The sequence below is a fragment of the Equus caballus genome, chromosome 9 (genome assembly GCF_041296265.1).
Source record: "Equus caballus isolate H_3958 breed thoroughbred chromosome 9, TB-T2T, whole genome shotgun sequence".
In the NCBI taxonomy this organism is placed as follows: domain Eukaryota; kingdom Metazoa; phylum Chordata; class Mammalia; order Perissodactyla; family Equidae; genus Equus; species Equus caballus.
In genome coordinates this window covers 32,065,788-32,081,666 of record NC_091692.1, presented here as the reverse complement: position 1 = coordinate 32,081,666, position 15,879 = coordinate 32,065,788, and the positions used below count along the sequence as shown (strand labels likewise).

The 15,879-nt window shown below is 35.7% G+C and overlaps 1 protein-coding gene across 8 annotated transcripts in view; it reads right to left on the bottom strand.

Moving 5' to 3' along the window:
• PCMTD1 (protein-L-isoaspartate (D-aspartate) O-methyltransferase domain containing 1) overlaps positions 1-15,879 on the bottom strand; it is a 66,438-nt gene that overhangs the window by 20,000 nt on the left and 30,559 nt on the right. For 7 of the 8 annotated variants that reach the window (XM_005613177.4, XM_023648628.2, XM_023648627.2 and 4 more), the window contains one exon: positions 4,631-4,733. The exons of the other annotated variant lie outside the window; for it this stretch is intronic. In XM_005613177.4, the coding sequence (XP_005613234.1) occupies positions 4,631-4,733 (103 nt within the window). The remainder of the gene's footprint in view (positions 1-4,630; positions 4,734-15,879) is intronic. 8 annotated transcript variants of the gene reach the window in all.

Genomic DNA, 15,879 nt, shown 5'->3' with positions numbered 1-15,879 from the left:
AGTTAAGGGTACTCTTGAATTCTAACCTGAAGGAAATAAATGATGAAAATAAAAGTGCTGCTTCAACTTTTGTATCTGAAGCTAAGTTGCTAGGCTGTAATTCATTGGTAGCAGCTTACTGCTGGAAGAATATTAGAATAAATTAGTGTTTACACCATCAGAGCTAAATCAGGACTAAATAGACTGGCCGAGCTCAGGTTACAGCCTGTCTAAGCCTCAGTTTTCCCACCTGGGAAACATGGACACTAATAATGCCTCTAGTACTGTGGATAAAGCACTTAGAATGATCTAATGTACTTGATGAATAGACAATGTATACAGTCATATGTCACTTAACGATGGGGATACATCCTGAGAAATGCATTGTTAGGTGAATTTCATCATTGTGAGAACATCATAGAGTTTACTTATACAGACAGTATAGCCTACTACACATCTAGGCTATATGGTACTAATGTAATGGGACCACAGTCGTATATGTGGTCCATCGTTGACTGAAACGTTGTTATGTGATGCATGACTGTATTAAGTGCTATTATTTTTTAAAATCTCATTACTGTTTCCAGTACTCATATCATGACTCATTTATATGACAAACTATATAGAAACAATGGTCCTTGGTTCAAATAGAATGAAAATCTTCAATAAACCAAACTACACTGAACTCATTTGGCTATTGATATTAGAATATTTCCAAAATCAGCTGCAGTATCCTTGGAGGGGAGGGGGGATAGGATTTATTGTTTTACAAGGAAACGGCATACTCCAAAGCATGTATTCTAGGGAGCCAAGTCAACTACATGCACATGAGTACATATCATATAAACACATAAATGTAACTATAAATAAAAGCTATGCCAATTACCAACTCATTTGCAAAGTATTTACAGGGTAAAGGTTTACAATTTAGGCTCCTTTAACTCACTCACTCTTCCAAGTAACTACAGGTGGAGGGATTATTTTGCTTCCTGTACATGTACAAACACTGATTCATATAATTTGACCTTTCCCAACATTCTCCTTCCCTCGTGAAAGCCAGAAACCTACAGGCCTTTAAAATCTAGGCCTAAACACTTGTCTAGATGAGAGTGGGCTAAAATAAAGATGTTCTGGAGAGTTTGTGTGAAGAGTAGAACAGGGGTCAGGCAATTATGGATAACAGGCCATATCCAGCCTGCTGCTTGTTTTGGTAAACAAAGTGTTACTAGAACACACATGGCCATTCCTTTAGTTTTCCAGTAAGTACAATGCTTCAGAGGACACTTGAAATTAAATGTCAGTGTTACAAGGGAATTTCAGTGAATCTGGGAATACCACAGGTAGAGCAAAGGAATAAACCATACAAGAGAGCTCCCCCTTCCCTACCACCTCCAAGAACAATAAATTCAGAGTAACCTCTCAAAATTATTCCATTTGCTGATGCAGGACTAAGACGTAGAAAGGAAGTTTAAAAGTAGATACATTATAATAAGAACATTTTTTTCTAAAAGAAAGAATACTCCTTTTAAGACTCAGGAATCAAGCTTCTTTATACAGCATAGGCAAAAACACATTTATATTTTTTAAAAGGTCATTTTACATTATATATTCTAATGTTGAGTAGTTTATGAATTTCTTCCTACCTACTATATTTGGGAGTTCACTATGATTTCCAACAGATATGTGTAAGAAAACTTTAGAGATGCAGTTGAAACCATGAGCGATATGACAATACTTTTGAAAAGGGAACTGATAAAAAAGATCCAAACCAGTAGGATAAATAATATTGGACGAGTATTAGTTTTTAGCTATCTATTCTGTCCATGTTACACATAATCAAGGATAATCTAGTACTAAGGGATACATAAACAGCAATTGATTTTCCTGAGCTATTTTATATCTCAATAATTAAAATATGTATTTTGATGACGTGTACACAACTAAATAAAAGAAAACTGCTTGGAAATGGGATTTTTAAAATCACTTCAATGGCTAGTTTTTCAAAGTTAAGAACCGAAAATAAGTAGAAATATTATCTACAAACATCAAGAAAATTTGCAAAGAAATCATCAAAACGCAAGTAAGATAGGAAGAAAACTACTAGTTCTTTATAATTTTTGTCATCAAAACCAAATGATAGAAAAACAACAAAAGGGAGCCCACTGAATGACTCATCAACTTTGATTACTTAACTTCCAACCACTCACTTCTTTATATGGAATGAAATATTTTCCCAGTACCTACTACTCTTTGTATGCAAGACGCTTTTATAATCTGAAATACCTAATATTTCAGAACACTACCTGAAAACCAGAATATATAACAACATTTCCAGAACTAATTTTTCCAAACTAGTTTATTAATATAAGAATCTGTTTTAAAAATAGGTTGCAACACTTCAGAGACAACTATTATCAAGTCTCACTTATTATTTTAACTAAAATAACAAAACTATTAAAAATTATAAAGAAACATTTAGATCAGTCATATCACCATATTTTATAATTCATCATTTTATGAATAACAAATCTGCATAACACAGTAACAACAAATGAAACTCAAGAAATACAAAGCCAAGGAAATTTGATCATTTTACAATTAAATGAAAACAATTTTAGAAAATTTTTAAAAACTGAGACACCTAAATATATATAGTCTTCAAATTTATCTGTTATGGATTATTTAATACTTAAATTACATCAACATAGAAATGCTTTAAATAATGACATATTTTACTATTCCCCAAGACCATGCCCACTTGTTAGCAATAAACTTGAGCTCCAGACACTTGTATAGCAGTGCTTCAGTGATTCAAGGTTCTTCCTTGAGTTTGTTCTGCCTGATTAATGACCCCAAACTGAATTATCTGTGCCTTCATGTATTAACACATGAAATGCATTACTATCTAATATGTTAGACCTTACAATAGACCTTAACCATTTGCCTAATATTACTTTTATATTTTCTAATCTCAAATGTATTCAAAAGGTCCTTATGTGTACATTAAGTTTCAAAATCAAAACAAATACTTAAAACAATAGGAATTCAATAAATTCAACAAAATTCTCTAGGTCCAATAAACAAGATAAAAACATTCAGGTCCACATCTTAAGCACTTACTATGCTACTAATAAGACAGAAATGATGAAAACACAAAGGGATGCTAAAATTTAATCCCAACTTCTAATAAAATAACAAACTAAAAACTTTTATTTCTGTCAAACATTACTCTTAGAATGAACCAACACGGTAAGCACTTGAAAAACGATTCAAAATGTGAATTAAATATTAATTACTTATAAAGACAAGTATAAATAAGATAAAGGATGGCATTCAGCAAATTGCAGAAAATCCAAGTGGCTTGCTCAAATCCACTGAATTAATCAGAGAACAAAATAAATCCTGAGCATTTCCCAACTCTCCCAAGCTTGCCTGACTGAAGTCTTCAATAACCCAGTTAGAATCACTCCTAGGTAGACACAAAGACCTCCCACTCCCTCTGGGAGTGACTGAGGATTTTGCTACAGCATACCAATTTTCTGTTCTTCAACCAATCAAGTGGCACTTGCCAGAGGTAGACACAAACTGGCAAGGGCAAAGGGGAATGAAAGAAAAGGGCACAGGGAAGGAGGAGGAGGGGCAGAGGAAAGGAGGAGAACAGAAACACACACCAGCAGACATTCACATGGCCTTCCTGGCTTTCCTCTTGGCACTATCCCCCAAGCCTAAACTCTGGAGAAAAACATCTCAGTTCTTATCCAGGCTCCCCCAAGTTTCTCACCTCCAAGGTCACAGCCAGGGCCTAGAGATGAGTGAGGAAGGCCCACTCCAAAGAAGCCGAGTTGGAATGCTGAATGATTTTGGACTAAAACTTTGTTATATAAAATGACTAAGTTCTAAGCTTATAATTCTTGTCCTTCTTAAGGCTTTCTCTCTTTGAAAATATGACTAGTTGAGAGAGATAAATGCCCTCGAAATTTTACATAACTTCACAGAGTTAATGGACTTTAGCATAAAAAGCTCACGATCCATGGATTTATCAAGGCTTAATTTTAGGAACATTATGCACCAAAAAGACTTCCCTGCCAGCTCAAGAACCAAAGCCTGTGCACTATTTCTTCTAAGAGAAAGTATGAGTTCAAAACAATGGTTTTATAAACAAATTTCTCAAACACAACACTATCACACAAGATACATCAATATAGTTCTATGATAATTTCCTCTAGATATATTTCAAAGTAACTGAATGTTTTTAAGAAAACCTTTTGTATGCTAACAGGTATCACCCTTACATTACAAATAAAGAGGACATAACTATTAAGTTACTATCCCAAAGATACAAAACCAGTTCCAGAAAAGCATTCTAAGCCAAGCATCTTTACATTACATCTTCAGAAAAGATACTTGTATGATGTTTAACGAATGGAACATTATCCCACTAATAAAGTGATAGCAATATAAAATTAAAAAGTAAAAGATAGTGATTTATAATTTACTATAGACTTGCAAAGAATTTTTCTAACTTTTTCCTTCTCATTTTATACCACATTCAATTTTTCTGCATTCAATTGAGCAATTCAGGATCAATACACGTCACACATATCTATTTATCAAGTGCTTTCAAATCAAAACTATAGATATGAATACTTACTTATCAAAGCTATCACTATTTTTGATGAAGCTCTCCAGTTTTTCCTTGGCATATTCCACCACGTCTGAATGAAGCTCAATCCCATGATTTATTCCAAAAGGACCTGCAATCGTAGCAGCAGCATTTTTATAAAAACTATTAGTATGTCTTTACAGACTCTCAATTTCTGCTCATTTATGTATCACAGGAGCATTTAGAGGACTTCAAATATGCAAGTATCTCTGCTAGCCACAGATTTCAAAAGCTGAATGGAATCTATTTACGTTGCTTTAACAACAACAAAAAACAGAAAAAATAAGTCATACAGACTTCTCTCAAGGGAGCGGCTTATCTGTCGACAATATTGTCAAAGAAATAATCGTACTTCTATACGAAGTTTAAATTCTTTACCATTACATTTTCATTTATCATTTGTTAAAAATTTGGTAATTCTAAAATGCCTGAAACCATGGGCTAACATGGATATTATAGAAATATCTCACAGCACCCCACCACTACCCAGTAAATGCTCAATTCCTCAAGGGCCAAGACGACAGTCTATGCTTTTTGGAGCTCCCATTCTGGAGCAGAACGTGGCGCTCACTGTAGAGCTGATTTTACTCTTCTGTTCCAGCATACGTCACACTTCTCACTCAGTATTTTTCACACATAGCCACGGAGGAGTGACATTCCAGAAATGAGAAATAGGCGAGAGCTTTCTCAGCCCCTGATGATCTGATCTTGGGACAGCTCCTTTCTCCACCCTGGTACAGGCTCACTGAGAATATGGCCAAGGAGATTCAGGTTTCTTAAGGCTACTGTGCATAACGTCATGCAAGTTCCTTTCAAACTTCTCAAGCCGAGTCAACTAGGTTTTCCACTCAACATTTCGGTTATATTTTTGTTTTACTTTGAGACTGGTCTCCTAGGAGAGCGTATGTATGTGTGTGTGTTATTTATTTTCTGCACCTTATATAATAGTACTTATTTTCTGTATCTTAGAAACTATTTAACTGTATGTGGCCGCTACTGAATTATCAGTAAAAACACTATATACATATATATGTAACTCATTATTACCATAGATAAATTGACTAAAACTAAAATTTGCTTTTGTTTCGCTGAAGATTCACCCTGAGCTAACACCTGTGCCAATCTTCCTCTATTTTATTGTATGTGGGACACCTCCACAGTGTAGCTGGTGAGTGGAGTAGGTCTGCACCCAGGATCCGAACCCACGAACCCTGGGCCACCAAAGCAGAGTCTATGGAACTTTAACCATTCGGCCACAAGGCTTGGCCTTAAAATTTCCTTTTTTCAAGAAATAAATGAAAGTGACAAAAGAAAATTTAGAGAAGCACAGCGTGACATCACTTTTTAATTTAATATTGAATCTGATTATTTTGAAAACTTGAATTTCCATAAGGAAAGAAAGAATGTTAGGAAATGCAGAATAAATTTTTCATTATTTAAAAAACTCAAATTAAACTACAATTACTTAACATTAAGTACACAGTATGGAAAATATTGTTCTATGAAGTGAATCTAATTTTCTTTTTACCCTTTTAAGGTGACCCACTGAACGTAAAACACAACAGAGACTTTTATATTTTCATTAACCCTTAAGAATCTAGTTATACTAATTAACCATTTTAATGAAAAAATAAAACTAGGGCTACAGAGATAAGAGACCAATAACAAAGGTCAATATTGCTGGAATTTGAAGTTTCCTATATGTAAGACTGAATGTATAAGCACTATATAAAGGTGTCAAGTAAAGAATCTGGAAATCAAGGTATCTATTCAATATTTCAAACTGTCTTATTTAACAGAGAGAGTTGGAACTTCCGACTTCTGGGTCAAAAGGGACTATATATAGGATGTTGGTCACTTGACACCAGCGTTTTTTTCCCTTTTCTTGCTTTCTGTTTATTGCCTAAAAGCAAATTGGCAACTTTTGGAAATAAGGTTTAAAGTTTGTTAAGAATATTTCTTAAGAATGTTTTGCACATAACTTGATTTTCACATCACTTTAACACAAGATACAATTTCTAAAAGGATTTGCTTGACAATATCATAAACACACAAGTAGAATATACTATACATTAATTTGTAGTGTAAACACCATTTGTGACTTTTTAATGGATGGAACTGTTCAATTTTAAAATAACATGGACATATATCTTTAACTATCACTAATAAACTGAATAGTAATTAACATACTAAAAACAATAAATTAAAAATAATGCATTAATAAAAGGTGGAACTTAAATAGCAATGTCACCAATATCTCATCTATTTAGAATGTGATATACAACTAGAACACAAAGTGTATGATAAAAATGTAATGATGCTGTTTATTACAACTCATATTTGACATCTGTATTAAATACAACATAAAAAAACACCACAGAAAACTAAAAAAGCATACACAGCGCTGCTTCCGAAGGAGATTAAGAGGTCTGAGGCGAAGGAGACATTTTCAGCATTACACCTTTTGTCTAAAGTGTGTCTTAACTGTATGTATGCATAACTTTTTTAATAAAAAAATAATGGGCTAGTCAAAGAGACAAAAATAACAATGAGTATAAGATTTTCAAATAAATAAAATAAATATAAAATAATTCTAGGGGTTGGCCCCGTGGCTGAGTGGTCAAATTCACGCATTCTGCTGCAACTGCCCAGGGTTTTGCTGGTTTGAATCCTGGATGCGGACAGGGCACCTCTCATCAGACCATGCTGAGGCAGTGTCCCACGTGCCACAAATAGAAGGACCCACAACTAAAATATACAACTATGTACTGGGGGGATGTGGGGAGAAAAAAGCAGAAAGAAAAAAATAATTCTAATAGAAAGGTACAAGCTGTCAGTGGAAAAAAATGAAATGGTATGCAAAAGAAAGTGTTAACACTTTCTAACACCATCTTAAAGGTGAAGTATAAATTTGTCTTTGTATTCAATAGATTCCAGTGTTATTTGTTATTCACCAATGTGAAGAGATTTTTCTGTGAAACAATAAAGGCTTAATTTCTATAAGATGTATTAAAAAATGAAAGTACTAACAGTTGACCAGTATCTTTAATACCTAAATATTGAAAAGAAAAGAGAGACACACAAAAGTCAAAGTTTATTAGGACAAATACGGTTATTAGAGCTAGGTATTCCATATAATATTAGAAATGATTTTTAAGGCTGGCAAAAGGCCATTTATTAAGAGCAATAACAAATATAATGAAATTCCAATATAATAAAATCTAGAGACTGCTTTACTTTCATAGTAGTTGGATATAAGCTGGCTCATTTAATATTTACCAGTTAGTCAATAATCACAGTTTACACATAAAGGTCAATAATTACTAGATTTAGGTATCAAGTGTCTATGCAATATTTACATTTCTTATTTACATCTACATTGACCCAATGTGACACCCAACACTCCCGCTTCCCCCTACTCTGAAGCACTCTGAAAGCTGTTTGAGTGTAGCGTGCAAGGCAGAAGCCTGCCTGAGGCAGACCAGGGAAATCTGAGAGCTTCACACAGCATGTGAATGAAATTCTCAGTGCCTGCAGTATTTTGGGTAAAGCTAATTTATAGAACGCATTCAGAAGAAAAAAATACTTCATAATACATATCTAGAAGAGCTCTAAGGATGAACTAATTCAATATCCATCATTCCAACTGTGGAGTCTGAGATTTAACCACTGGGTTGGTAACAAAGATAGTGGACATCAGGGCAGATGTCTTACTTTCCAATTTTGGTTCCTCCTCTTAACAGCTACATAATGTGAGACCAGTCACTGTTTGAAGTCTTCCCTATCGTATAAAATGGGTCCCTGGGAAAATTCACATAAGTTATGTAAAAGTACTTCACACACTATGAAGTACAAGATAGGTACAAATCATTTGAAATTATAATGTGCCCTCTCCTTGTATACAGAAGTGGTGAGTCGTAGAACCAAAACCGTAACCTATATAAGTGGTTCAGAACCCTGACTGCATATTAGAATAACCTGGGGGTTTTTAAATTAAATTTAAAAGTAAACATAATTTAATTTGATTTAAACTGTAAATGCTTGGGTACCACCCCAAACAGGTAGAAGGACTCCCTCAGTGTGGCCCAGGCTCTGTAGATAACCCTAAAATGCAGCTTGGGTTCAGCCACACTCTCCTGATTATTACAAAGCCCAGTCTAAATGATTTTTAAAATCTCTTTGGACTATCTAAATCTCTGTCCTCATTGGCAAAGTGATATCAAGAGTTAATAATTACAAATAAAAGCATTTTGGATAAAACTAAATATTTACCACAAGAGGGAGTAGATGAGTCAGTTAGTTTCTATGAAACTAGTATAAAGCTGCTCAGTGAGAACTAAAATACACATATGTAAAAATATCTTTCAATAAGTTAACACTGACATTTTATTACTAACTTAAGGGAAAAAAATAAGACATCTTTGGAAAGATTTATAAGTAACTTTATAAGTATTCAGAGACAGTAACAGGTGAAAAGCAGACAACAGGTTTCATCCTTTCTTTCTGTGAACACCCTGGGGTATAATGTAGAGGCATAAAGTAGTGCAAAGGTAGATACAGGGGAGAAAAAGGAATCAGCAAAAGATTAAGTAATCGTCAACTAGATAAAGAGAAACTGATCTAATGTATTGCCACTTATTAAGATACAACTACTTTCTTATGGTTTCTCCATCCTACTATATTACCTTTAAAAAGCATACTGAAGACGAATACTGTCAAATGTTTACTGAATCTTGCCATGTTAGCTTAACCATTCTGAAGCTAGCTGGATATATCTAAAACTAGAGATTTGTTCTCTGCTCGAAAAGCCTCATGAAGCAAGTCTTGGAATTTACCAGAAAGTTCCAGTTCCAATCCCTTGGGCTCCTCTCAGCTTATGGCTATGTAAGTGCTGTTTTCTTTTATTACACTTGCATCTTAGAAATATGTTTACACGAAATCTGAAAGTGTTGGTTTAAACAGTTACAGAGAACGGACCCAAGTCCATAGGTAAACTACATGTCTAAAATGTCAAAATATCAAGAACAGAAGTCACAATCAGTTTATTTACATATTTCCATCCAACGGGCTGATAATATTCAAGTCTAATATGTCCAGAGCAACTGATGACTATCAGTTCTACAGTTCCACAACTACATTGGAACACTAAAACAGAGGTTAAGTTTCTATCAAAGCAAATTCAACAAACTGAGAAAAAAAGTGCTCAACTGTTAATAGAGAATAGTTTTAAATGCTAATTTAAACAGCTTTAGATCTTGACCAAATTCTTTTTAATGCAATTATTTCCCCCTGGAAGCCATTTTCATCAGCTCTTTCATTCCACTGCATATTTATTTGTGAAGTACTTGAAGATACTTTGGGGCCAGTGTGCTGATCAATTCACATAAATATTCAATATATACCCTAAACTAAATGAAGAACAGCCAATAAATCTGCACAACGCTTCTACTGCCAGTTCAGAAATGGCACACACAATTTCAAGGGTATGGGATGTGTCTTGTGCACTGCCGTATCCTCAGCATTGGCACGCTGTCAAACATAATACTTTTTGAAAGAATGAGCAAGTATATAAATGTAGCTATGGTCCCAAATTTAAAAGATTCACAACTAAGGCCGAAGCAAATGGTATATACGCAAAGCATAAAAATGTATATTTTCATGTCTTGATTTAAAATAAAGTATACTGGCAAAAAATCTTAAGCATATGTCAAAATCTATTTTACCTGATATTATCATGGTATGAAGCATTCCACAGAATTAAATCTTACAGATAAGTAGATTCCATTCAAATTTCTTACTAATTTGAGCTGTTTGATAGAAATCTAAAATGCAACACATAGTTTCCTTTAGGTATCTAAGAAAATTCTTCTGACTTCAAGTCAACTATCATCCCTATAAAAATCATGTGAGTATCATGCAAAAATGCAGGTGTCCTCAGGGCTCTATAAAGTTATTCTTGAAGTGGGGAGACAATTAGATAAAAATGAAGACAAGGCTGAGAAGGAAAATCATTCAAAGTATGCCTTCTGATTCTTTTGGATTTTTAAACCCTATGAATATATCACCTATTTCACAAAATATAATTTAAGAAAGAGAAGAGAGACTGATGTTCAGTTTTCTGCTTTGAGTAATGTTTGGTAGAAAACAGTAACTTTTATCAAAATGGAAAACACAGGAAGAAGAAGAAAATGTGAAATGCTTGTCTTATGTGGGATAGGGTAAGAAAGAGTAACCTGAGTTGGAGACAAGGTGAACGTTTAGAATCTTGTGCACTAAAGAAATATGGAGTCAAGCACTGCAAGTTTAAATATCCGGTTTATTAGCATAGCTTGGAAGATCAAGTGTGTCCACTGGGGCTGGCCCGGTGGTACAGTGGTTAAGTTCGCACGTTCCGCTTCTCGGCGGCCCGGGGTTCGCAGGTTCGGATCTCAGGTGCAGACATGGCACCGCGTGGCACGCCATGCTGTGGTAGGCGTCCCACATATAAAGTGGAGGAAGATGGGCACCGATGTTGGCTCAGGGCCAGGTTTCCTCAGCTAAAAGAGGAGGACTGGCAGTAGTTAGCTCAGGGCTAATCTTCCTCAAAAAAAAAAAAAAAAAAAAAAGGAGAGCTCAGCAGACAGACCCTGGTGCTAGAAACCTGGGAATCTTCTACAAGTAGATGTTACCTGAAGATAGAAGAAAGATCCACCTACACTATAGGCTAACACCAAAGAAGCTTCCATAAAAGTACAGAGAAAGTGTTTATAAAGGCAATGCAAAGATATGTGAAATCCCAGGAAAGAATCTTCAAAGGCCAAAGGTGTGGGAGGGTAAATGGGCTGACCCTGCAGGAGTCACATCCAGAGAGAATGTGAAGGCAGGTTCTAGAAGGGACTAAGAACTCCAGCAGGCCAAACAGCCCTGTCAACTGTATGAGGAGAAAAACACATTCCATAAGCGCTAGCTCCTACACTGCAAGGTAGAGATTCACAAATTATTTTACACATAAGAAGACAAATTCAGAAAGCTTTAGCAATTTTCTGAAATAGACAGTCAATATTCATTATCTGTGGTAGTTTAGGGTCTACAAAGTCCAGCAAACACTTAAATAGCAAATGCTGAACAACTGCCAGTAGAGGAAATCTGCAAACATATATCTCTCTCTCTCTCAAATAAATTATAATCTTAAATCCTAAAAACTTATCCTGATAGTTTATTTTCTTTTAGAAAAGAGAAAATGAGCTTCAGAAGTGTTACGTGATTTGCCTGAGGCTACCTCACTAACAGGGCTGAAACGGGCCACAGAGCCAGAGCTGCTCGCACTGCACTGCCCCCTTCTATCTCCATCCTGTGACCAGCTCTGTAAGACAGTTGAAACAAGGCAGAGCTTTCCCTTGTTCCACCCCAGCTGGGAACACGCTCATACAGCGACTCGAATTGTTCACTCTCTGCACATATGCATGAATAACCTAGAGAGTCCCACAAGTATTGATCTGAGGGTTACAAATAAATTTTAGCAAGTAGGTGAATTCACAAATAATACAGATTGATTGTACTTGGTACATGGATGATCCAGGTTGGGCAGAGATAATCTCAAAAGTAAAAACTCAAGATGCGCAGAGAACCACTTAAGACTTTTCACATCACTGAGGGAATTGCCTTATACTTCTAAGAATAGTATGAGGAAATATAACCAGGAGAAATTGCTATGAAAACTTTGTAAAATGTCTAAAACCTGTACTGTTTCTTAATATTTGATATTTTTATTACTATTTGTTGCCCGTAATAATTAGCAGTAATATCCATAAACACAAAATCATCAGGGTATTGATTTTCAGAGGTAGCAGCAATAAAAGAGATGGTTGAGAGTAACGATTTCCAGATTTCCACTCCATACCAGAAGTGAGAGAGGAAAAATCCTTAAGATACAGAATAGTGGTGGTAACTAAACACAGGGTACATGGGCAGAAAAAAAGACACACAGAAGCCTAACTAGGACTAAGAAGTAACAATCTAAACAGTGAGGAGCTTTACTGATTTCAGAAAATGTGAGTAGCCTAAATAAAGGGTTCCTTTCAAAACAGACTTGCCAAAAAGCCTCTGTAATTACTAAAAACAAAAAACAAATCTCCTCCCCCGCAAAAAAAAGATAAGATAGAGGATAAAGAGAAAACTGAGGTTTGGTTTAACACTGAAAATACAATCTACCTTAGACTAGAACCCTAGAAACCTAAAGAATGTGTTTCCTCTTACCAAAAAGAATGGGGGTGGGGGGAACGCAGAAGATCACTCAGGATCTCCCTGAGTCTCTGGCCTGAAGTGAGCCAAGAGAGTTAAAAGAGGTGCTTAAGAGAGCATGAAAAAATATTTGAGAATCATATTTCCAATAAAGGGCTTATTCAAAAAATACGAAAAAAACTTACAACTCAATAAAGAGCACCAACAACTTAATTTAAAAATAGGGAAAAGTTTTAAATAGATATTTCATCAAAGATATAGGAATGACCAAAAAAGCACAGGAATAGATGCCACATCATAAATCATGAAGGATGTGCAAGTTAAAACCACAAGATACCACTTTATACCCATTAAGATGGCTATTAAAAAAAATAAGTTATCAGTGAGGGTGGAGAAACTAGAAACCCATATATTGTCGGTGGGAATATAAAATGGTACAGCCACTTTAGAAAAGAGCTTGGCAATTTCTTAAAAAGTTAAACGTAAACTTACCATACAGCCCAACAATTCCACTCCTGGGAGTCCACTCAAGTGAAATGAAAATAGATGTCTACACAAAGATTTTTACATGAAATGTTCACAGTAGCATCATCCATAATAGCCAAAAAGTGATAACCCAAATGTCCATTAAGTTGTGAATGGACAGGGGCCAGCCTCCTGCCCAAGTGGTTGAGTTCAAATGCTCTGCTTCGGCAGCCTGGGGTTTGCCGGTTCAGATCCTGGGTATGGACTTACACACCACTCATCAGGCCATGCTGTGGCGGCATCCCACAGAGAAGAACCAGAATGACCTACAACTAGGATATACAACTATGTACAGGGGCTTTGGGGAGAAAAAAAAAAGAGGAAGATTGGTGACAGATGTTAGCTCAGGGCCAATCTTCCTCACCAAAAAGCATACCTTTAAAAAACAAGTTGTGAATGGACAAACAAAATGTGTTATGCCCATATAATGGAATATTATTCAACCATAAAAAGAAATGAAGTACTAATACATGCTACAGAGAGGATGAACTTTGAAAATATAATGCTAAGTGAAAAAAAAAATATCCAAAAGACCATATATTGTATGATTCCATTTATATGCAATGTACAGAAAAGACCAGCCTATAGAGACAGAAAATAGGAAAGTGGTTGCCAGGGGCTAGGGTGGGGACAGAGTGCGCACACAACTGGGCATGAAGGATGTCTTTTGAGGTGGAAGTGTTCTCAAATTGGATTATGGCAATGTTCGCAAAACTGAAAATTTACTAAAATTCCCTGAATTGTACACTTAAAATGGGTGAATTTTACAGTATGCAAATTATACTTCATTAAAGGGAGGGGGGTTAAAATGAGAGAGAAAACATGACTATCTGAGGTCAAAGGCAACATAAGGATAGCTGAATAAGTGCCATTTAATGTCCTGTGGTAAAAAGAGAAAGAAAGAGTATAGAGACCAAACATGACTAATCAACTTCTTTGGACAATACAGCAATTGTAGGTATTTATATATCTTGGCAGTAAGTTTCTTGTTAAGCATGCAAGCTTGCCAATTATTTCACCTTTAGGAACTAATGTAGTGCTGAGGTACTGACATACATAGTGTTGGAATGATTCTGGCAGACCCTCCAGAGTCACTCCTATTAACTCAGTAACTAAGCAAGAGACTAAGAAAGTCATTAAGTTGGATGAACTCTGATATTATAGGTTTTGTAAGAAACCAATAATTTTTATATTATGTGTTATAACAAAATAGGAGTGAATCTCTAAGCAAAAAGGATCAGAATGGAGAAGAACCATCCCTAGGCGAACCAGAAAGATTATCAGAATAACTAGCCTTCATGGTTCTGATATTTAACTCAACTCTGGGAAGCAGAGGACTTGGGAGGCCTCTTTTCTTGTACCCTGTTTTTCAATGGGATTCCCTAGGTGTGAGAATACAGCACTGAGAGGAGCATCAATTAAGTACTAGATTCTTTGTAAAAATCCTTAGTTCTAGGAAGACTCTTAAGCGAGTGGAACAAGGATTTATCTTTATTTGAAACTAAACAAGTTGTCTAAATGACACGTTACGAGTTAGAGTGATCCATTTCTCCAGGTAGAAGGCAAAAAATTTATGAGTAACTGCTTCAAGGAATTCCTGAAGTTAAGATAAACCTAACTTCCTCTGACTGAACAACAAAAGCTCTCTCAAGGTTGTTAGCCCATCCTCTACAGGTGTTTCTGGAGTGGCGGTAGAAATTCCTCAAAGGGCACCTTCCTTATCTGTATTACCAAACCACAGATCCCCTGGCTCTCCCTGCCTCAGCCCAGATTCCTCCAGATTATACTGAGCATGTCCTCAGACGAAATGAGATCCACCACCTATGGTGAGCACCTGTCATCTCCATCTTGTGACCAGGAGAGAAACATGGCTGTGAGCCACGGTGTTACAGTTACTTAACACGGAGAGAAGTTCTGTTAATAAGGTCACTGTGAAGCAATGGAGCCAAATCTGATTCACCATCTCAGATAATTATAGGGAGCACGTAAGCATCTTTCTTTGGATCTTGTTCTAAGTGATTTTTATGGATGTTTTCTCCCCTCCTTGACTTAAATACTCAGGAAATACAAACTAAAAAAAGGGGGCAGAGGGAAAAAAAAGATTAAGTTTCCTCAAAAGCTAGCTAGATCCAAGATTTATTAGCTCTAATCATATTTTACAGACTTTTTCTGCCTTTCCTTCTTTAAAATTTTTTAATTTTATCTTTCTCACCAAATGAATATTTCCCATTAACAGGAGAGGAACTCTATCTTGATGTGACTGTGCAGAATCACACATAGATAAATCCTGGAATAATGTCCAGTAACCACAGTCATAGACATAACTAAAGATCCATGATTCCCTGGAGCCTTGTAACAGGAGCAAATATTTAGTGCATTGTGGATCATTTACACAAGGGTCTATTTCCCCACACTGTCCTCTGGTATGGATTAAAAGACAATCAAGATACAATAAAGTTTGAGGTTGGCCTACAAATGCATCTGGCCACAGG